Raw genomic sequence first — 22,308 nt, 5'->3', positions numbered from 1 at the left:
AACTCTTTGTGACCTCATGGACTGTAGCCTACCAGGCTCCTCCGTCCATGGGATTTTCCAGGCAAGAGTACTGGAGTGGGTTGCCATTTCCTTCTCCAGAGGCTCTTCCCAACCCAGGGATGGAACCTGGATCTCCCGAATTGTAAGCAGATGCTTTACATTTGAATCACCAGGGAAGACAGTCACCCAAACACCTATCCATCAATTGCATGTTTGTCTTCTCCACTAGAGTGTAAGCTCCATGAGTATAAGAGTCTGTCTGTGGAGTTCATTATTGTTTCCCCACTGCCCAGCCTGAGAGTCTCAGGAGACCTCAACAAATGTACATGCAATACATATAACTGCTTACTCATTTAATTCAAATATTTATTTCCTACTATGAACCAGGCCTTTTCTAGACAGACATAGCCAACCCAGCTAACCACCTACTTAACTACTCACCTACCAGGGCAAACATCCAGCAAATGCTTAACCTATTCATCTGCCTATTGTCCTATCCACCCTAACTCTCACCCATTTACTCACTCATGATTCAAGTGCCCATTCATTTTTTCAACCACCACACACAGAGTTTAACCTTCTCTATATCTACCCACTCCTTCTTTCATCTGCCTCCCAGACTCACGCCCTCACTGAATCAAGGAGCCAGTGTTGGAACTGGAGTGCTAGGAAGATGCTCTCATCTGAGATCTGGAAATTAGTGGAGATGAGATCTGGGCTTTACTGAGAATCAACTGCTACCCCTAACAATGACCAATACCTTTTAGCAAACACTTTAAACTATAGGTCTTTTACTGTATAAGGAACTTTAAATCCATTTTACAAATGAGGAGATCAAGGCTCTGAAAGTGAGGGACTAAGGTCACACGCTGGTGTGAATCTCCCTGCATCGCCCCCCTCCCTTGAGACCGGCAATTAGGGGAGAGTTTGAGAGAGCTGGATTGAGGGGATGGAGTTTGCTTCCTGATTGGCAAAACTCAGGGGCAAAAAAACCATCGATTTTTACTGAAATCAAGATTTTACTGGGTAACCTGATAGTGCCAGACTGTTTGGCACCGACAGCTCCACTCCCTACTGTAGGCCAAGTGGGTTTGAGGCAGGGGGTGGACAGACCCCTTAGACGGCTTTCTCTCTGCTCCCAAAGCACGTTGGGCCGAGTGGGCAACTCAAGTGGTGTCTCCGTTGACGCAGGGAGATTTGAGGGGCAGGGGCTGGCTCTGGGACTCCGATGTCCTGGGAAGAAGCTGCAGGTTCTGGATGGTATCCTTCAGCTGGGACTGAGTACTCTCTATCTCAGCCAGTCGGCACTCCTGGGGAGGAAGCGGCAGGGGATTCAGAGCGGGGTGGGGGTGGGGGAGGGCAGGGTTGCATCCCAACTCTTGTTCCCTCACCCAGCCTAAATCTGTCCAGGGCTCGGCCATGGGTCTCACCAGACTTTTCAGCCTGTGGCCCTCATTGGTTGGAGGATCGCGCCCTGGATCCAACTTCGCAGTCCTGTAGGGATAACGGGTGAATGGAAAGAGTCAGAGGCTGAGGGACTCCCCTGGAGCTCCTGGCTGGAGTCTGGGACTCCCGCGCTGAGCTTGAGATGGAGGTGGGGTTTATCTAGCCTGGGGGTGGGGCCTAGATACGTTTGAAGAAGGGGCTGAATTAGAACCTGGACTGGCTGCGATTAAAGGACCAATCAACCAGTCCTGCGTGAGGTCGTGAGCAGGATAGGGCGGGCCCAGCCTAAGAGATAGCGGGTCTGTCCCAACTTGTTTGGAAGGAGCTGACTGAGGGACTGCACGAGAGGACCTCCCAGAGACCTCGGGTGGATGGAGGTGACCGAGAAGCGGGTGTTAGATGTGTAGGGGCGGGTCTTACAGAGGGGGCGTGGCCGTGCCATGCGTGATTTGGGTGGACTTACTGGGAGGCGGGGCCTGAGCCGATCTCTCTTTAGCAAGGCCGCCTGGGGCGGAGCTAATAGAGAGGGCGGGGCTTACCCTCCTCGGAGCCTGGAATCCAGGAGCTGAAGCTGGGTCCGAAGCTGCTCCTGCTGCTCGCTCAAGGACCGGATGTGGGTGCTGAGTGACTCCACGAGGCCGGACAGCGCCTTCAGATCCTGACGCAGGGCGGCCACCTCGCACTGAAGCTCCGCCAGCTGTGGGGAGGGAGCAACTGTAACCTGAGCCACTGTCCTGCCCCTTCTCCCCACGGACCCTGACTGACCTCCCTGTTCCCCTTTGCTCTGCCTCCTCACCGCCCTGCCTATAGGGTAATGACGCTCAAATTGTACAGAAGAGGAAAACTGAGGCTCAGAGAGGGTTGGGTTAGGCACAGCACGGCAAGCTCGGTGTTTGAACCGAGACCTGCCTATCTTTCAATCTTTTTCCAATCCTGTCTCCCCACTCTATGCGCGGACCTGAGCTGTACACCTCACCTTGCCCACGGGTCGGTGGGTGCCCAGCGCCTGGTCTTTGTCTCTTGGCTGGTCCATCTGGCGCTGCCAGGGCACCGACGGCTTCCGAGGCAGCGATGCTGAGGCTCCAGTCCAGGGCCGGCCGCGGGGCGCGGGTCCCACGTGGAGGGAGCCTTTGGGTCGCGGCCGCGGTCCGACGGACGGGCGGCGGCGAGCGGGGCGGCCAGCCGGGACACTCTGCGTGCGCTGTACCGGCCGAGGCAGCCGCGGGGGCTGTTCCTCCTCCAGCCGCGGCCGGGCCCAACTACCTGCGCCGTGAACGCTGCGCAGGGACTGACTCTTGGAGATGAGAGGGGTGTGCTTGGGGAGGTCGCGGGGGGCCAGAAAGCCAGGCTTCTCCCCTGCAGAGATGCTGGAGGTGGGATGGGGAGCTCAGACCTTCCACCGGTTTCTGAGCTGACCCCACCTCTACCTTCCACCAGAAATAACTCCATCCCTGATCTTTTACTTCTCTGCAAGTCCTGTGACTGAAGGGATCCCATTTTGACTTGTGATCCTGTCCTGGACTTCCGATAATACTGTCCCTTCTATGACTTCAATCTAACCTTTGATTCCTCTCTAGCCTTGTCCCGAAGCTCTGACATAGTGTTACCCTTGATTTGAGCCTCTGTGTAATCTGTACTTCCAATCTGCCGGAGCTTGTCTGCATGCTAAATCACTTCAGTCCTGCCTGAGTCTTTGCAATCCTAAGGACTGTAGCCCACCAGGCTCCTTGTCCATGGGATTCTCCAGTCAAGAATACTGGAGTGGGTTCTCATGCCCTCCTTCAGAGAATCTTCCCAACCCAGGGGTCGAACCTGCGTCTCTTACATCTCCTGAATTGGCAAGCAGGTTTTTTTTTTTTTACCACTAGCACCACCTGGGAAGCCCACGGGAGCTTGACCTCTGCTCAAAACTGTACCCTCTTCCGTCCCAATCTGACTTCCTCTTGTCCCCAACCTCTGACCTTCAACTGAACCTGTCTCTGCTTTCTGAAAGAACATGATCCCTGACTTCTGACCCCCAAAATGACTCTGCCCTTAAACTTTGACCCCATCTCCCCCTGGGCATGACCTGAGATCTGCCCCTCATTGCTGACAGTGACAATGTCACTTTCTCTCTCTGACCCTAGATGTGACCTCTGCAATGTCTAATCCCCACTTCAGATTCCAATCTGACCTGATGCCCCCCTCTCTGATGGCACTGTTAGCCTCTCCCTGACCACCGAGATGACCCTGTCTCCAGCCTCTGACCTCCATCCTACAATGTCTCTGATGATGAACATGACCCTGTCTCTGACCCCTGAGATGATCCTGCCTTCACCTCTGACCTCGTGCATGCCTTTGGCCCTTCGCCTACTCCCACCCATCAGAACTGGATCAGGTCAGACTCGAGGTAAGTAGTTACCTGGAATGGCCCTGGGTGCGGGGTGCTGGGAGACACATTGGCACAGTCACAGGTACAGGTCGGCCCTCTTCAATGGCATGCAGGATAGTGGGTAGCGGTTCCAGGTTGTCCCGGGTGGCCTGGTAAAGCATGCAGGGAGGATGCTGAGCAAACTCTCCAGGACCAGAGACCCCTACACCCTTGCCTCCCTACCTCATGTTCTGGGCTCTGTGCTCAGGCCACACCTGGTCAAGTTCAGCAAAGATGGTACAGAGCTGGGCATGCAGGACTGCCAGCTGGAGGGCCAGGTCACTGCTGCCCTGATAACCACTGGGTGCTGTGTCTGCATCCACCGTGGCCACTTGGTCCAGAAAATGTTGCATGGCAGGCCCATGGTCCTCCAGAAAGGTATTCATGAAGCTCATGTAGGCTTCCTTCTCACCAAACCTGCATCAGAGCCCAAGTGAGTGGGTTAGGTCCAGCATCTGCCACCCCCACCGCCCCAGTGTGGCTACTCAGCCTCCCAGCACCTACGGAGCACAGTTGGCAAGGTTCTGGATGACCTTGGCGATCAGTGTGAGGGTGCGGGCTGGGCCAGGTGCCGGGTGCTCTGGTGCTAGGCCGAAGAGGCTGGGTGACAGAATGGCAGGACACAGGAGCCGCAGAAAGAGAGAAGCACACACCAGTCGGGGCCCCAGTGCCTCAGAGCCACGTGCCTTGCATTCTTCTCGCCAGCCTGAGAACACAGTGCCCAGCTCTGCTGGGAACCAGCTGGGAGAGAAGAGGCAATAGTCAGAGGGGAAAGGTGTGAGCATAAGGTTCATGGATGATCGAAATCCTAAGGTCAGGGGTCACTCGACGCCTGCATGCTAAGTTTCAGGATAGAAGACATTGAGGATAATGATGCTTGGGGTTATAGGTCCTCTTGGGGTCAGGGCTTGTTGGTGGTGTACTCATTGTGGGGACTTCTGGAGTCTGAAATCTTAGATTTGGGGGTATAGGTTCACAGGAGGACAGAAGCCAGTTATAGCTGTACATGAAACTGGGGTGCCAGACAGAGTACATAATATGAAGTAGTATAAGATTGGGTCACAGAGTCATCTAGATTCAGAAATCATGAGATTGATGTCCCAGGTGACATGGGATTAGGCACACAGGTTAACCTAGGGTCAGAGGTCAAGGCATTGGAAGCCTAGGAATTCCAGTTATATGAGATTTGGGATACAGGGTTGCTTAAGGTCAGGGATCATGGGATTGGGAGTATGGCATTACTGGAATCAGAGATCATAGGATTGAGTGAAAGTGTTAGTTGCTGAGTCCTGTCTGACTCTGCAGCCCCATGGACTGAAGCCTGCCAGGCTCCTCTGTCCATGGAAGTCTGGCAACAATATTAGAGTGGGGTTGCAATTCCCTTCTCCAGGGGATCTTCCCAAACCAGGGATCAAACCCAGGTCTTCTGCATTACAGGCAGATTCTTTACTATCTGAGCCACCAGGGAAGCCCCAATAGGATTGAGACCCTATGTTAACTGGGGTCAGGTGGCATGGAATTAGGGTGTGCGGTCACCTGTAGTCTAAAAGACAAAGAATCGGGTCCCATGTTATTTGGGGTTAGGTAGCATGACACTGGGAATGATTTGCCAGATTTAGCCAATAAAACTTTAGGATAAACAGTTAAACTTGAATTTCAGATTTTAAAAAACAAATACTTTTTTTTTTTAGTATAAAAAAGTATGTCACAAATATGGTATCTCATTTAACTGGGCATTCTATATTTTATCTGGAAACCTTAATTTGGAGTCAGAGCTAGCATCATGACTGAGAGGCAGTGGGGCCCTGACACTCACTTGTAGGAGTGGATGATGTTCTCAAAGACCTCCTTGCAGCTGTTTCGCAGTCTGCTCTGGTGCTGGGGCAGATCTGAGGCTGGGCATTTGCTGGGGTCCACCTCACAGTCCTCGGTGGAGGCACAGAGACGCCGCACGACCTGTCCTGCAGTCCAGCACAACCAGAGAGGGCCTGGGCCATGACTACAACCCACAACACCCAGCCTCCAGCTCCATCTCCAACCTACCTCGGAGGCACCTAAAATCTTAGGGAACCTCCAGTTCGCGCCAGGATCCCAGCATCCCCAGGGCATCACCCACTACCAGAATCCAAGTTTACCCAAGGGTTCTCATATTTCCCCTGGGTTGCCCTAGCAGGCTCAACTAAGCCTCTGACCCTTGCCCCACTCTGCTCACCCAGCGTCTCTTGGAGGTAATCCTGTGCCACCAGCTTCATGTACTCATCGATGGCCTTGGTGGCCAATGTGTTTTCCCGGAACAGCAGTGCCTCACGGCCTCCACTGCGTGCCAGCTCTGCGGTGCCCAGGTCCGTCACCAGGGCCTAGGCATAGTGGGGTTACACTGCGCGCTGGGCGCGGACTGAATCGTGAGAATCCCTGCTCTTGGCGGCTCCCTCACCCTTGGGGCACAGGCCCTGCTCCTCGCAGCTGCTGTCCAGGCCTAACCCTCGATGCTGGGGCTCTTAACAAAACGGGAACCTCCCCATCAAAGCAGAAACTTGGGGCTCACAATGCAGAAGCTCAGTTCAGACCCCACCCCTCAAGCTGCCCCGCCCCTCGAAGGCACCACTCTGGTACTGGTCCCAGCCAACTCCTCCCTTGGAGCAGGCGATCGGTCAGCCCCTGGTCACCCGGGTTCGTCCCGTGGAGGCGCCGCACCTGAGCCCGGCCGGTGGCCCGCAGCACGCGCACCATGGCAGCGGCCAGCTCTTCCTTGGCTTGAGCGGACAGCGCGAGTTCGAGAGCCCCGCAGAGGCGCGCGTAGTGGAACGTGAGGAATTCTGCCAGCTCTTTGTAGCGCTCCGACGGCAGCACTCGCAAGCGCCGTGCCCGGATTCGTGCCCGCAGCGCCGCGCCGGCGGGCGCCCCGAGCAGCGGGAACCAGCGCTCCAGACCCGCGGCGGGCGCCCGGGGGACGCCCAGCTCTTCCAACGCCAACGCCACCCTGCCCAGCACCGCGTCCCCGGGGCCCGCTCCGCGTAGTCGCAGGGACAGGCGACGCGCTGGCGGCAGCGCCTCAAAGTGGAAACGTTCTGCCCAGAAGAGCTGGCCCGGGCCGGCCCGCGGAGTCGTGCGCGCCAGGAGCGCCCCGTCCAGCCACAGCTCCGCGCGCACTCCTGGAGCCGCCGCCGCCGCCCGGGGCAGCCCCTTCACTTCGTGCACCCACACGCTCAGCCATGTCTCTTCCCGCTCCACGTTGTCCTGCGGACCAAAGCAGAGACAGGAGCGTGGCTTCGGTGCTCCACATTGCGCAGCAGAGGTGAAGCGCGGGGTGCATGCTCCCAGAGGTTCGCTGGGCCTCTGTGGGAAGACAGCGGGACTACGGGGGTCCCACAATGATCCTATAGCTTTTCTGCCCCCCCCCCCCCCCGAGAGATCCGGGGTCCAGGGCATGGAGGAGTAACCGCGGGGTGGAAACTTGGCGACTCCCTGGGGTGCAAATAGGCCTTGGGTTGAATACAGTCCGAGCTGTGCAAGGGGCTGGTAATTCATGGAATCGGCGGAGGATCTCGGACTGGTTGCAAAAGTGTAGGAAGGCAGATGTGTCCAAGGGGCAAAGTTTCGGCGCGAGTGGGATTTGGGTTGGGTGGAAGGGGCGGGGCCCGGGCTGTGGGCGGGGCCTCCAGGTCTGACCTTGCGCACTACCGACCTGACTAGGCTGGAAGTGGCGACGAAGGTCCTCGATCCAGCGGTCTCTCTCAGCAGCGGAGCGACAAGAGAAGCAGCGACTCCCGCCCGCCCATGTTACCTGTTGAGGAGGGGGAATCCAAGAGTGCGGTTGAGGCCAAGGGTTGAGCCAAAGGGACTGGCGAGGTAGAGTTGCCTTTACTTACCTGGAAGCAGTGGGGCTCCTCCAGGAGGCTGGGGTGCAGTGGCCAGACCCGCACGTCCCGCTCGGCTCCGAGGTCCAGTTCGGAAATCGTGGCCAGCGATTCCCGGGAGCCCAGAGCACTGGGGGGCCTGACGAAGGCTCACGTGAGCAAGCTGTCATTCCTACTGACTCCCTTGACCCCCGCAACCTGCCCTCTACAGCCGAAAGGGTGGAAAGAAGCCAGAGGGAACCTGAACCTAAGTTGGACTTGAATCCGTCCATTAGACACTTAATTCCTCACTGTCTGTACTCCAGTCACACTGGCCTTCTTTTTGTCACTTCATTCGTCCTCTTGACTTTGCACTTGCTGTTCCTCCTGCCTGGAACGCTTTTCCTGTCCTTTTTGGCCTGATTAACTTCCATCTAGCCTTCAGATCTCCCGGGAGGGAGGGAATGGCAAACCACTCCAGTATTCTTGCCAGGAAAATCCCACTGACAGAGGAACCTGGTGGGCTACAGTCTGTGGCATTGCAAAGAGTCAGACATGACCAAGCGCGCGTTCGCGCGCGCGCGCGCGCACACACACGCGCACACACACACATCCTTCATGACTCAGATCAAGCGTCCCTTTCCGAGACACTCACTCCCAAACCAAGGTGTAGACTCAGCTGCTATTTTAGAGTTACTGTGTCACACTCTGCCCCCACCCTTCAATGGAGGGCTGACTCCATGCTAAGGGTCCTTCAGTGGCCCCAGCATTGCCCAACAAGGGGCAGGACACAGAGGCCCACAGGGTATATTTGGTGAAGATCAGAATTACAGGCAGGAGGAATGGGAGGGGCAGTGTTGAATCCCAGCCCCTCTAGCTCCTCAGAGACCCTTACCCATCTCGGGAAGCACTGGCTCCTAGCTCTGACTTGGCCTTTTTCTTCTCTTTCAACCGCTTCAGCAGCCCCTGTGGGGAGGGAGATGTCAGCTGGGCAGAACCCTGTGTTCCCTTCTCAGGTCCTTTCCTCGCCCCACCCAGGATGCTCTGGAAGATCTGTTGATCTTGGCGGAAATCACAAGCTCAGACTACATTTGCAGGAATATTAAAGGCAATCAACAGCTGCCATTTCTAAAGCACCAGCCATGGTGCTTTCCTGCATTCTCTCTGGACTTTACATAAACAGCCCCAAGAAGGAGCTTCTCTCACCAGCTTCATTTGACAGATATGGACACTATGGCCCAGAGAGGGTCAGTGACCTGGTCAAGATGGCCCAGTAGGATTTCCCTAGTGATTCAGTGGGTAAGAATCCATCTGCCATTGCAGGGGACATAGCTTCCATCTCTGGTATGGGAAGATTCCACATGCTGCAGAGCAGCTAAGCCTGAGCATTGTATCACTGAGGCCAAGCTCTAGAGCCCATAAGCTGCAACTACTGAGCCAAGTGGTGATTCCTAAAGCCCATGTGCCGAGAGCCCATGCTCCACAACAAGGGAAACCACCACCATGAGAAGCCCACGCCCCTCCAGGAAGAGAAGCCCCTGCTCGCAGCAGCTAGAGAAAGTCCATGAGCAGAAACAAAGACCCAGCATAGCCAAGAATAAAAATAAATTAAAAAATTAAAAAGTAAAAAAAAAAAAAAATCCCAGGAAATTAATGAAAAAGATCACCCAGGAAAAGTCCTCCCTTTCACCTCTGAGGGCCTGAAATCTTTGCTCTCCCCTCCACCCACAACTTACCCGAACATTGTGGACCTGGTGGGGGCCAGCAGACTCTGGCTCTGTCTTTCCAGGGATCCGATCTGTGGGTGGTCAGGGGTGGAAGATTGGGGGGTGGGTGGAATCATCTTGGATTCTGCCCCACTTTCACAGGTTCCCAAATGCCCCAGCTCTCCCTGTTGCTCAAGCTTACCTGGATCCTTGAGTTTCTCCAAAGCCACTTGGATGTTGCTCTCGGAAATAGCGCTCCCCATCCCGGGCTGGCGAGGACCCTGTCCCCCAGCAGGAGTGGATGGTCAGAAAGCGGAAGCAGATAGACAGAAGGAGAGGCAGACACCTTTCTGTTATACCCCTCATGCTTCCTTACTACTGTTCTCGCTCCCTTCCTTTCTTCCCCTTCCCTTGCCCGTGTGGCCCCTCTTACCTCCTCTTCATTCCCAAGCAGCACCAGCTTCCCATCAAGTAGTGTGAAGGCTTCGATGTTCCAGACGGGCACATCGGGGGTGGGAGCCTCTGGGATCTGTGCGGTCAGGGGCTCTAGCTCCGGCTCAGGCTCTGGGTAGAGGAGGAGGCGCTAGGGACCTGGGAGTCCTTTCTTCTCCCTCAGGATAACCTTTCCACTCACCAAGGCTCATCAAGGGTTCCCTCCTAAGTGCCTCCTCTTCCCAACCCACCTAGAAGTCATGTCAGGTGCTGGACAAGCCTCCACACCTCTCTGGGCCTTGTCTCCAGTAGCCATGGGTAGTAATGGGTAGTGGACGCAGCCCCACAGACTATGAGCCCTGTACCATACTTACCACTCCACATTCCTTCTCTCATCTAATCCTCCAAAAGCCATTCAAAGGGCTATTATAACCCCCATTTTGCCAAGGTTGCTGCCATTGCTGCTTAGTTGCTAAGTTGTGTCCAACTCTTTGTGACCCTGTGGACTGTAGCCCGCCAGGCTCCTCTGTCCATGGAATTCTCCAGGCAAGAATACTGCAGTGGGCTGCTGTGCCCTCCTCCAGGGGATCTCCCTGACCAAGGGATTGAACTCAGGTCTCCTGCATTGCATGCAGATTCTTTACCACTGAGCTACCTAGGGAACCCCTTAACCACTGGACCACCAGGAAATTCCCTGCACTGGGCCTTGAAGAGCAGATTTGAGTTGACAGAGAGTGAGGAGATGGTAGCATGAACAGAGTGATCAGGGTTTTCCAGCTGGCTCAGTGGTAAAGAATCTGCCTGTCAATGCAGGGGATGCAAGAGGATGTAGTTTCAATCCCTGGGTCGAGAAGATGCCCTGGAGCAGGAAATGGCAACCTGCGCCAGTATTCTTGCTGGAAAATTCCATGGACAGAGGAGCCTGGTGAGTTGCAGTCCATGGGGTCACAGAGAGTCGGAGATGACTGAACAACTCAGGCACACGTGCGTGCGCGTGCACACACACACACACACACACACACACACACACACAGAGCTTGAACAAAGGCTGGCAGCTGGCACGTGGCCTGGTCCAGAGAAATAAAGGGAGGGGTGAAGAGGGCTTGGAGGGCTTAAAGGCTGGAGGGGAAGGTTCAGGAAGAGATTGGCAGAGCCTTGGGTGTCAGTTAGAGGAGACGGGGATTCCTCTTGACGGTATTAAGGAGCCATGGGAGGTGTTTGACTAGGGGAAGACTAGGTGGGCTCGTCAGAGAGCTCTCACTGGATGCTATGGAGTGGGCAATATCTGATACCCTGGAGGGGATTGAAGGGATACCTCTGCACAATGGGGATATGAAAAATGAGAATTAAATGACCTTTCAGAAGGAGGACTGAATCAACCCTCCCAGAGGACCCGTCTGTCCTACTGTTTTACCACCAGGGGAATAAGCGATAACTCCACTGGCTAACGGATCACATAAAATGTGCTGAGTCCCAGGCATTCCTGAGCTCCGATCCTCATGGTATCCTTTACAATTCTAGATCTCTCTGTGTGACTCTTAGCCCCATCTGTCATCTCCTTATTTACTTGTTTACGGTCTGTCACACTCGCTGCACCATAAACTCCATGAGGCAGGCAGTTTCATCTGTTTTGTTCCTGCTGTGTCCTCATGGTCTAAATCAGGGCAGTCCTAGAACACAGCAAATGCTCACAGACCTCTGTTTGAATAACCGAATGAATGAATGATATACCTTTCAGGATAGGAGTCATGATTCCAGTTTAACTTGTGGAGAAACTGAAGCTCAAGGAAGAGGAGATACTAAGACATTGAGGCCGGAGGGCAGGAGAGCAGGAGACAGCAGAAATGGGCATCCAGGCAGGAGAGAAGACGCCGGGGCCACTGAATATGAGGAGAGACCTACCGGGGCCAAGAGCCATTTGGCATCTGGACAGTGCTGCCCCATCATTCTGTTCCCTGCCCCTTCCCCTGGCTGGACCCCCAACTCACGGGTTCCTAGCCACTCCCACCATGCCCAGGCCCCTGGGGTGAGGGGGAAAGAGGGAAGAGGGCAGCCAGCTGGGCCCCCAGCCACTTCCTGTTGGGCTTTTGCACTCCCCACAACTTCCTGTGTCTGTAAGGCTGATGCTCCGGAGGCAGACAAAACCTCCTTGCATCCGGGCCTCCCAGCCTGGGGAGGGTGGGGGGGGAGAGCCACGTACCTGGGTTTTCTGGCTCCGGGTCTGAATCCAGCAGTGGGCTCTTGTTTTTCCCCCAGAGGCTCTTGGATATTTTCAGGCGGCTCGTGCGTGACTCCTTGGGGGGCGCGGAGAGGACGCGACGAAACAGCGAGCGAGGGGCCGGCTGGCTGCTGGCCGTGGTCTCCTGGTGGCTCTGTGCCCTCCCCCATGCTGCAAGGCGGCCCCAGCGGAACCCCCCAGCCCCCTTCTCCCCACCACCCCCTGAGTGCCAGCGGTAGGAGGTTAGAGGGGATGGGGCTGCAGGCTGGGTTTGGGAGGCCCGGCTTGGTGAAGGTGGGTCCATGGCAGAGATTCTCCTGGGGGAATGAGAGGGTGATAATTCTGTCTGGTGTCTGCCCCCCGGACAGGGTTGTGCTGTCTTCATATCCGCCCCCTCCTCACTCTCAGCTCTGCCCCCAGGGAACCCTCTTTGGGGGCAACATGCAGTCCCTCTCTTACCTTGATTTCCTGACCAGCCTCAGGATCAGCAGCCGTCTGCACCCTGCCCGGCTTCCTCCGGCTGAACGCTACTCCACGTGACCCTGTCTGTCCCACCCCACCCCACAGCCAGGCTGGGAGGGCACAACAGGGGGCAGGATGCTAGCGGAGAGGAGGTGATAGAGCAGGACCCAGAATCTCTCAGTGACCGGGAGGCAGCCCATGCCCCTCTTTGAGCCTCAGTTGCCTTCTCTGCAAGATGGGTACATGTAGATCAAATGCTGGAACTCACATCCACTGCTGGTCAGAACTCTCATCCACCGGCTCATCAAAGCTGGAAACCTGGTGTGATCTATGAGTATTGACCATATACCTCTTCTCTGACTCAGCAGTTCCACGTATTGGGTGTATATGGTAGGTAAACACCCAATAGATGTGCCCACTGGCCCTATTCATAATGTGTGTGTGTGCTCAGGTGCTCAGTCATGTTCAACTCTTTGTCCTACTCTTTGCAACCCCATGGACTATAGCCCACCAGGCTCCTCTGTCCATGGGATTTCCCAGGCAAGAATACTGGATCGAGTTGCCATTTCCTACCCCAGGGGATCTTCCCCATCTAGGGACCAAATCCAGGTCTCCTGTGTTGCCTGTATTGGCAGGTGGAGTCTTTACCACTGAGCCACCAGAGAAGCCCTTATAAAGACTGCATGCTTGTGTGCTAAGTCGCTTCAGTTGTGTCCAATTCTGCGACGCTCTGTCCTTGGAGTTCTCCAGGCAAGAATACTGGAGTGGGTTGCCATACCCTCCTGCAGGGGATCTTCCCCACCCAGGAATCGAACTCATGTCTCCTGCGTTTGCTGCACTGGCAGGCAGATTCTTTACCACTGCACTACCTGATAGCCCCTAACTGATAACAGCCAACATGTGCTTATACAGTAGAATGGATAAATTGTGGTCTCTTCCCGTAGTGAAATATTATGTAGCAATAAGAATAATCAAACTCGGATGAATCACAAGCAATGTTGGACAAAAAAATACAAACAATGAAGACTAAACACTATGTCTTTCCATTTATATGACGTTCCAAAGCAGGCAGAACATGTGTAACAAAGTCAGGAGATGGGTTTCCCTCTGGAGGGGGCTGGAGACTCGGGAGGTGGGGGAGTACGAGGGAGCCTTTTGGGAGCCGATTTTTTTTTTTAAATGAAGTGAACTTCACGTAGTATAAATATAACCTCTTTTATTTCTTGAGCTGAGTGTTGGTTCCATGGGTGTGTTCTGCTGTGAAAATTCATTAACCACACATTTTGGCACCCTTTCTTGCATCTCTGTTATACCACAATAAGTGTTCACTTGGGAAAAAAAAAAAAAAGGTGGCCAAATGCTGATCTAAGGGATGAGTGAGTTAACGTGAGAATCAGTAGAATATTGGCCCACTGGTCCCAGAGTGAGTTTGAGTGCCAGCTGGTCCTTCTCTCACTGCGTGACCTCAGGCAAGTCACTTCCTCTTTCTGAGCCTTGGTTTCCTGATTTGTACAAGATGATAGCATCAGTTTCAAAAGATTTATAATGGGACACTTTGTTTCTTCAACCAATGTTCCTTTCATGCCTACTATGTGCTGGTACTGGAGAAGCAACAAGGAACAAGGTGAACTTGATTCCTGCCTTCCTGGAGCTCACAGTACAGCCAGAGAGACAAGTCCTGAACATGAATGTAGGACATCTAGCTGGTGAGGAGGACTTAAAAGAAAATAGACAGACTAGAGGAGAGGCTGAGCACAAGAGACCCACTTTGAGCTGGAAAAACCCAGGAAGGGCCTCCATGATGAGCTGGCATTTGTGACCTGAAGCATGAGAAAGAGCTGATCGTGGGAAGGGCATACCACATAGAAGGAACAGCTTGTGCAAAGGCAAGGGTGACCAGCGTTTACGTGATGGGATGGGTAGAACTGCCCTCATTAGCATGTGGCCTGTGCAGTCACCCAGGGCCCCATGCTCAGGGCTCTACACTGAGCTTGATTTAGTGCTCTGCTGTTGCTGGCTTGAAGTTCCTGCTTTTTGGACAAGGGGCCAGCATTTTCATTTTACACTGGGCCTCGAACCTTCTATAACCTGTCCTGAGGAGGAGGGTCTTCATCGAGGATCAAAAATCCTTCTCCAGGGGCTGGACATGTTCACGCAGGTGCACACACCTTAGCTATGCCCACCTCATTCATACTGCACTCAGTCCACTCACTGCACACACAGGTAGCTTCTCCCAGTGTTCTGCTGGATCTCTGAGCCTTCACCACTTCATTGTGTACTGGCCCCACTCCCTACATTTTTGCTGGAGGACTTTTCTCTGACAGATGGAGTCCACATTGCCCATACAACTAGCAATCCCAAAGTGCCAGCATGTTAACATCTCCCTGGGAGCTCGGGGCTTTTCAGGTGGCTTGGTGGGAAAGAATCCACCTGCCAAGCAAGAGACATGAGAAGATCCCCTGGAGAAGGAAATGGCAACCCACCCCAGTATTCTTGCCTGGGAAATCCCAAGGACAGAGGAGCCAAGTGGGTTACAGTCCATGGGGTTGCAAAGAGTTGAATACAACTGAGTGATTAACAGGAAAAAAAAAGAAAAGAAAATAACCAGGGGGCTGCCCTCAACCAATGACCATGGGAGTTGGAGGATCAGTACTCCAGCTCCCTTGCCCTGTAAGTGGGATGTCTCTGAGGTATATACCCTACACTGTTCCCCAGAGGTCCCCAGTGGGATGCAGCTCCACATGCCTCCCATACCAACATGACTTTGCTTCCCTGTGTCATTTCCTTATTCCCCAGGTGATATGTCCTGGCATCACCACCCAGACAAACTACTTCCACTGGGATTCTTGTCCCAGGGTCTGCTTCTGGGCCACCCAAACTAAGACGGAACATGCATACGCAGATGATGCTTGAACATAGGCTTTCTATTCATGGTGTCCTTTATTTTTTTAGTGTTTTAAAAAAATTATTTTATTTTCTGGCTGTGCTAGGCCTTTGTTGTTGTGGTGGGCTTTCTCTAGTTTCAGCAAGTGGGGGCTGCTCTTCATTGCACTGCTCAGGCTTCTCATTGCAGTGGCTTCTCTTGTGGAACACGGGGCTCTAGGTGTGCAAGGCTTCAATAGTTGCAGCACTCTGGCTCAGTAGTTGTGATTTGCGGGCTCTAGAGCTGGGGCTCAGTAGTTGTGGCCACAGGCTTGGTTGCTCCGCAGCATGTGGAGTCTTCCCAGACCAGAGATCAAACCCATATCCCCTGCATTGGCAGGTGGATTCTCAACCACTGGACCACTAGGGAAGCCCCTCCAAGGTCTCTTTATTGGAGGTCAGTGGATAGCAGTATCATTGGAGGTGGTCTTCTCTTGGATCTGCTGGAGGCCCTCCTGGCAGTTCTTGGTTTCACATTCTGAAAAAGACAAGAGAGTTTAGGTTGGGGGTGGGGGTGATAATGGAGCTGGGTCTGCCCTCTTCATGGTTGCACCATTGATGGGTAAGAGGACAGGGGCCCAAAGTGAGGAGGTGGGTACAACCCCAACTGCAGGCCAGCTTATGGAAATGGAGTGGTAGTTTGAAACTGGAGCTTGATTGTACAGGGGTGGTTATAGAGGTGTTTCTGTCATTATGGTCGGTGGTGTGGTGCCATCATCAAGCTGAGAATGTGCTGACTAGGCCAGCATAAGTGTTGGCTCCAGATTGTTCCAGCATAAGAGTTGTCATCAAGGGTTAGGGAGCTGAACAAGCATCCTTGGGACTGAGATGGTCTGGGCAGAGGATTGCAACAACTGGGTTAGGGGCTGGGCAGAAGCTGTGTGGGCTTCCCAGGTGGTGCTAGTGGTAAAGAACACACCTACCAATGCAGGAGACATGAGAGACTTGGGTCCCATCCCTGGGTTGGGAAGATCCCCTGGAGGAGGGCATGGCAACCCATTCCACTATTCTTGCCTGGAGAATCCCACGGACAGAGGAGCCTGGTGAGCTATAGTCCACAGGGTTGCAAAGAGTCTGATATAAGTGAAGTGACTTAGCACACAGCACAGAAGCTGTCCTATGCAAAGAGGTTTTCTGTAGTGGGTCACAGGCTTGATCACTGTTGTGTGGACAGAGAGCCGTTGGGCTGTGAGCAAAGGTGAGGGCAAGGTTAGGTGGCTGGGATAAGGTTGTGAAATGCAGAGGGGCAGGGGCAGTAGGCTATGTTGCAAGCAGAATGACTGAAGCCTGGGTCTAGATTGCCTGAAGAGACTGCAAGGGCGTGCAGGGGTCTTGGCTGAGGTTGTGGGCACAGGGTTACAGGAAGGAGTGAGAGGGGCCTGCTGGGGTTAGGCAAGCAGGCAGGGATCAGGGCACGCGCTGAGCTTGTGTGCACAGAGGGGTCTCAGGCCGAGATAGTGCGGGCGTCGGGGGACTCACCTGGTCGAAATGCGGCCAGGTGCGCAGCAGGTTGAAGAGCCGGTCGCCAGGGCACTCGGTGCGCACGACCTGGCGGTGGCCTAGCAGCGCGTAGTCGGGCCGCAGGAGGCCGGCGCGTACAGCGCAGCGCGGGAGCTCGTCTCGCACCGCGCGCAGCGCGGCCTCTGAGGGCAGCACCGCGGTGTAGTTGCCGATCAAGGCCACTCCGAAGCCGCGGGAGTTGTGGCCGAGTGTGTGCGCACCCACCCAGTGCCATCCGCGGCCCTCGTACACGTAGCCGTCTGAGCCCACCACGAAACTGCGGAGGAGAGAGGGAAGCAGGAACCAGACGGCGTGAGGCCTCCCTCCGCATCTGGCCCTCTACCCCGCTTTCCGCACCCGTGCCAAGGGCCACCGTTACCCCAAGATCCCCCCGGTCACGCAGACTCCACCTCGTCCAGCCATGTCCCACTCTCCCTCCAAATGCCACCCCAGAGATAGTCCCGTTTCTCTGGATCTGTCCTCAACATTAACCCGGTCTCTTTCTACCCAGCTCCCTCCCCATTATTTCAAGTCTAACTCCTCCTCAATTTTGACCCTTTTCTGGCTGAGATCATATCCCTCATTGCTCTGTCCCAGACTTAGCCGCTACCACACGTCCTGTTCTTCTCCCAAGTCTGGACTCCTCTCCTGGTTCCCACCTCAGACTCAAAAGAGTCCCACCTTTGAGCTCTTTCTAGTAGCTATGAAGACTCCACCCCCAGTCTAGGCCACGCCCCTCTCCACCCTGGCTCCACCCACCCTAAACTCCGCCTCCGTTTTGCCTGCTTCGCTCAGGTTCAAACCCCGCCCCCTGAGTCAGGCTCCGCCCATCCAGTCTCTCCATTGCACCGCCCCTTGGTCTGCCGTGCCCGCGCTCGGCAGGTTCCCGCCCACCTGTATCCTATGTCCGCCCAGCCTTGCGTCTGCTGGTGGAAACGCTGCATAGAGCGCATGTCTGCGGCGCAGAGCTTAAAGCTGGTGCAGGGTGGCGCGGGCAAGTACGTGTGGTGCACATACAAGAACCCGAGCGGCAGCTTCAGCGGCGTCGGGCGGCCCTGGTACGGTGCGGCACCCCAGCGGCAACGCGGGTGGATGGCTGGACACCCTGAGGGGAAGGGAGTCCAGAGTGGGAGTCAGCGAGCGTTTCTCTGCCTGCTGCCTTCTCCCACACTAAGAGGGCATGTAAGGATCATCCCTCCAGTCTGCTCCCAGATTTGGGGAGGGTTCATTCTCTTTTCAGTCTTCCCCAGTGGCTCAGATGGTAAAGAATCTGCCTGCAATGCAGGAGACCCGAGTTCAACCCCTCGGTGGGGAAGGTGCCCTGGAGAAGGGAATGGCTCCCCACCCCAGTATTCTTGCTTGGAGGATCCCATGGACAGAGAAGCCTAGCCACCGTCCATGGAGTCACTCAGAGTCCAATGTGACTAACGCTTTTTACTCCTTTCACTTTTCAATCACACCACTCTGGCCCCCACTGGGAACTAAATCTAACAGCATCCTAGTCCTGTTGGCCCCCTCTGGAATCCCCTAACCATAGATCCCACTAACCATAGATTCCCACTGGCACTGAGAAGGTATCTGTGAGAAGAGTTGTCTCAGTGGGTGGGGGTCCTGCTCACCTAGGAAAGCCTCAGTGAACTCCTCGGAAGCATGGGTGGCCACCTGTGCCAGCTCTTCTTGGCTCATGCCCTGTAGACGAGGATGTGCTGGCTCTAGTCTCTGTAGCAGGATGAGGGCCCCCCATACTTGCTGGGTCAGGGTGGGGGCCGAAGTCAGAGCAGCTCCGTTGTGCCGTCGGAAGTTGCTTCGGAATCCTGGGTCTCCTGCTACCCCGGCTCCATAGTACTGGCTCAGCAGGTGACTGAGGGGTGGCCGGGGCTCAGGGGTCTGGCTGAGGTAGTCTCCAAGGAGGGCTCCGTCCAGGGCACCATTGAGGAAGGCCGTGGTGAGGGGTGATGCCTCCGGACCCAGGAGCGTAAAGGTCCTGGGAACAGAGAGCTGGTCCCAGCATCCCTCAATTCCCAGTCCAGAATGATTCCAGGTCTGAGGGCCCTGGAGGAAGTTCAGGCCCAGGTCTCCAGCCAGGGTGACCACAAGGACGCTGTCCACAGCGGTTGGTAACTTGGCCTTGGTATCTGGAGAGGAGGCTTGGACATCTGGAGAGCCAGGTCTAACTTCTGGAGAGGTGGCTCCAACATCTAGATCTTTGGTGCTAACATTTGGAGACACAGCTCTGACATCCGCAGAGGTGACATCAGGAGAGGCATCGCTGAGCCCCGGGGAGGTGTCTGCAAGGTCTGGAAAGGTGACTTCAGCATCTGGAGGGGTGGCCGAGCTCTCTAAGGAGAGGTTTACGATTCTGTGTCCCTGAAGCCCTGCCCAAAGCCCTGCCAGAAGAGGTTCCACAGCCACGGTCGAGCCATCGGGTGCTAGAACCACCCCATATTCCTTCCCATCCTGCACGCTGTGTCTCGCCACCTCTCCCATCAGGCCTCGAAGCTCTGGGCTCAGCGAAGGAGGATCCAGATCGGTGGTGTTGAGACCCTTCCCCTCCAGCAGGAAGTGACGGAGGGGACTGAGGGTACCAGAGCCCTGGGCTGACAGCAGCCATGCAGCGGCCCTACGGCCAGTCTCAGTGGCTGGCGCCTTCTGCTCCAGCTCCGCCAGCGCCTGGATGACAGAGTCCATGAGCAGGGGCAGGGTCGCTGTGGGAGGAGGGATGGCATTAACCCAGGCAGTACCTCCTGTTCCTCAGCCTCCCCCTGCCGTGTATACATCTTCTCAGTGCCCCCAGCTCTTTGTGGACAACTTCACAATGTCTGACACTGCCCTTGTGTAGGTGAGGGAACTGAGACACAGAGAGCAGGTTAAGGAGCTTACACTACCAGTGGGCACTGGGGAGCCACGGCAGCTTCATGAGCAGGAGAGATACATGGCCAGGTTGAGATTCTAAGATTGCTCTTTTGAGTGCCGTATGAAGAGTATAATTTTTTGGAGGGCAGATCAGAGTAGAGAAGGGGAGAGAGGGTGGAGGTAAGTAGTGAAGGTGGCTGAAGCCAGGATGGTGATGCTGTGATGCATAAGAGTGGGCAGTGTCCCCAGGTATCTTGAGGAAATGATGGACAGTTTTTCTTAGTGGACTGGAGTTTGCAGAAGTATAGAGGGAACGGTGTCTTGAAGGGTACCCAGGGGAGGGTGAGCCTGTGCCATGTGAGAGAAATGTCAGTGGCTGAACTTGGAACTTAGAAGTGTGGGGCTCAGAGCTAGGGTGAGTTGTTGAATAATAGCTGACATTAATTAAACACTGTGTGCCAGGCACCATTGCAGGTGACTTATATAACTGAACACATTTAATCTTCACAAGGACCCTATGAGCGTGAAGAGGTTAAATTATCTACCTAAGATCACATAGGGAGGAAGTGGCATAGGCGGGATTTGAACACAGGAAGTCCTAATCCTTACACTCCACTGTCTGCTGCAATTCAGACTCTTATCCAGACAGTTCACATAGTAATTCCTCTATAATTTTGCTTTACTCTCTGCCTAAAATGTCCTTTACTGCTTCACCACCAAGTAAAATTCTTCTTCCTGTCCTAGATTTATATTCCCTCCTCCAGGAAGTCGTCCTAATTTCTGCTCTTTTGGCCCCAGTTTCTTCCCCCAGCCCTTGCCCAGATCCTATGGAGTTGGAAACATCTGTGTTCCCAGACTGGAGTTTCCGAGAGACTTGAGCCTTGTGAGTCCAACCTCACCCTGTAAAGAGCTGGACGCAGAGGGGCAGCAATATTCTGAACTAAGAGTCCTGGCTTCAGGCCTCTGCCTTCTGACCCACCTGTCCCTGGCTCCGGCTGCAGCAGCAATCCATACAGGATCCAGAGTATACCCTGGACCACCACTGTGGGCTTCCAGTTTCCAAAGGACATAGCCGGTTGACCTCAGCGGAGATCTCAGCAGGGCTGGAAGGAGACAGACAGGGCAAACAAGTAGTACCTTCAGCTACTGTCAAAGTCCAGCGGTGAATGACACGGCTGCCGCTTGTGGAGCTGTGGGCGGGAGGCCGCAGAGGCATGGGTACAGAGTGCCCATGCCCAGGGTCATCTGGGTCGCAGGGGCTCCCCTACCCTATCCCATTCTTCCCAGGCTGAGGTCAAGGATCAGTAAATTTCAGGACGGGCCTTGGAAACCAGATAGTTCAGACTCCAGCAGATTCAGCCCATTCCCCAAGAGAGGTAGACTAAGGCCCATCCAGCATTCCACTCTTCCTATGGCGATAGTTTTGTGGCTGCTTCTGGCCACCAGAGGGGACTCTCAAGTGCCTGCCCAACTGGTAGGACAGGCTGTGCTGAGAGTGGAGAGAGGAGAGGCCTGCCTGAAGTTGACACTACCTCCTACCTTCTTTGATGCCAGCACTTTAGCCTCAGGCAGAGGGTGGGTGCAGGGGCCGAGGACTGTTTTTGCTGAAGTCTGTTCGGAGCGTAGGGGGACTCGGAGATGTCACTTCTCATCTGGTTCCAGCTCCGGATCCCATGCCGTCAGGGATAGCTGAGAGCAGGAATTGGGCTCGGGGAAGGTGTTCGGGACCCTGACTCTGTCCCCGGACCTGACTTCTGGGCTCACCTGGGCTGGTGTTGAGGGGTTCTCTCCCTTTTCCGCTGGTGTCCGTGGCCAAGTCCTGCTGAAGAGAGCCCGTCTCCCCTTTATCTGGTGTCAGGTGGGATGGGCTCAGCTTGGCTGGGGCTGCCATGGATATTGCTTCACTGTGGGCCTCCCATCTCGAAACCAGCCCGGGGAGTTTCCAGGAGACCCACCAGGCTGGGCATTCAGTAGAGGGCGGGCCCTGGGCGGGCCTGGGAATATTCGGGCTGAGCCAGGCCTGGGATTCCCCAGGGGGCCTACTTAGCTATTGAGAGTCCTCTTTCTGTTTACCCAGCATGGGCTTCCTTGGTGGTTCTCAAGGTGGTTCAGTGGTTAAAAATCCACCTGCCAATGCAGGATATGCAGCAGATGCGGGTTGGTCTCTGGGTTGGGAAGTTGATCCCTGGGTCGGGAAGATCCCCTGGAGAAGGAAATGGCCACCCACTCCAGTATTCTTGCCTGGGAAATCCTATGGACAGAGAAACATGGAGGGCTGCAGTCCATGGGGTCGCAGAGAGTCAGACACAACCAAGCAGGCACCTCAAATTCGCCAAAAATCCAAAATTCGAAGCATGGCCTAGCACAAATCTGGGCACACAGTGGGGGCTCACAGTTGGGTGCTGAGGGAGGGGGTTGCTTAGCCTGGGGGCAGCTCCCCAGGAGATTCTGAGGAAATCTTCTCCCCCAAGCCCATTTCTGAGGATTTGGGGTCAGGGGCTCTGCCTGGTAGAACCATGCGGA

At 54.9% G+C, this 22,308-nt stretch overlaps 2 protein-coding genes across 4 annotated transcripts; both read right to left on the bottom strand.

Moving 5' to 3' along the window:
- Window positions 1–338: 338 nt before the first annotated feature.
- On the bottom strand, window positions 339–12,627 carry RASAL3 (RAS protein activator like 3). 2 transcript variants are annotated; one of them, XM_061149999.1, is made up of 18 exons: window positions 12,508–12,627; window positions 12,031–12,365; window positions 9,832–9,962; window positions 9,601–9,679; window positions 9,429–9,490; window positions 8,588–8,658; window positions 7,726–7,852; window positions 7,542–7,640; window positions 6,551–7,093; window positions 6,069–6,213; window positions 5,673–5,817; window positions 4,361–4,597; window positions 4,072–4,273; window positions 3,848–3,966; window positions 2,423–2,813; window positions 1,986–2,143; window positions 1,431–1,494; window positions 339–1,310 (listed from the first exon to the last, which is right to left on the bottom strand). In XM_061149999.1, exons 2-18 carry the CDS (start codon window positions 12,350–12,352, stop codon window positions 1,167–1,169), a joined length of 3,039 nt encoding a protein of 1,012 aa, XP_061005982.1. In that variant the 5' UTR covers window positions 12,353–12,365; window positions 12,508–12,627; the 3' UTR covers window positions 339–1,166. The 2 variants fall into 2 exon arrangements, with proteins under 2 accessions (XP_061005982.1, XP_061005983.1); XM_061150000.1 differs by lacking the exon at window positions 12,508–12,627 and adding an exon at window positions 11,562–11,728 and having other exon boundaries at window positions 12,031–12,165.
- A 2,809-nt stretch (window positions 12,628–15,436) lies between these two features.
- PGLYRP2 (peptidoglycan recognition protein 2) lies at window positions 15,437–21,692 on the bottom strand. 2 transcript variants are annotated; one of them, XM_061149194.1, is made up of 6 exons: window positions 21,325–21,692; window positions 20,765–20,888; window positions 18,552–19,637; window positions 17,827–18,037; window positions 16,912–17,209; window positions 15,437–15,910 (listed from the first exon to the last, which is right to left on the bottom strand). In XM_061149194.1, exons 2-6 carry the CDS (start codon window positions 20,853–20,855, stop codon window positions 15,821–15,823), a joined length of 1,776 nt encoding a protein of 591 aa, XP_061005177.1. In that variant the 5' UTR covers window positions 20,856–20,888; window positions 21,325–21,692; the 3' UTR covers window positions 15,437–15,820. The 2 variants fall into 2 exon arrangements, with proteins under 2 accessions (XP_061005177.1, XP_061005178.1); XM_061149195.1 differs by having other exon boundaries at window positions 21,550–21,692.
- Between the last annotated feature and the right edge of the window lie 616 nt (window positions 21,693–22,308).

Source organism: Dama dama, chromosome 9, assembly GCF_033118175.1.
Source record: "Dama dama isolate Ldn47 chromosome 9, ASM3311817v1, whole genome shotgun sequence".
In the NCBI taxonomy this organism is placed as follows: Eukaryota; Metazoa; Chordata; class Mammalia; order Artiodactyla; family Cervidae; genus Dama; species Dama dama.
Note: the sequence above shows the minus strand (reverse complement) of the source record. Positions and strands in the feature narration are given on the sequence as shown.

Coding starts and splice junctions, on each gene's coding strand:
- RASAL3 (XM_061149999.1), bottom strand. CDS start 12,352: ATGGACCCACCTTCACCAAGCCGGGCCTCCCAAACCCAGCCTGCAGCC. Junction 6,214..6,550: donor GGGCCACCGGCCGGGCTCAG/GTGCGGCGCCTC, acceptor CACTATGCCTAG/GCCCTGGTGACGGACCTGGG. Junction 4,274..4,360: donor AACCTTGCCAACTGTGCTCC/GTAGGTGCTGGG, acceptor GCTCTGATGCAG/GTTTGGTGAGAAGGAAGCCT.
- PGLYRP2 (XM_061149194.1), bottom strand. CDS start 20,855: ATGTCCTTTGGAAACTGGAAGCCCACAGTGGTGGTCCAGGGTATACTC. Junction 19,638..20,764: donor GCAGCCGGAGCCAGGGACAG/GTGGGTCAGAAG, acceptor CTCCTCCCACAG/CGACCCTGCCCCTGCTCATG. Junction 18,038..18,551: donor GTTCACTGAGGCTTTCCTAG/GTGAGCAGGACC, acceptor CCTTCCCCTCAG/GGTGTCCAGCCATCCACCCG.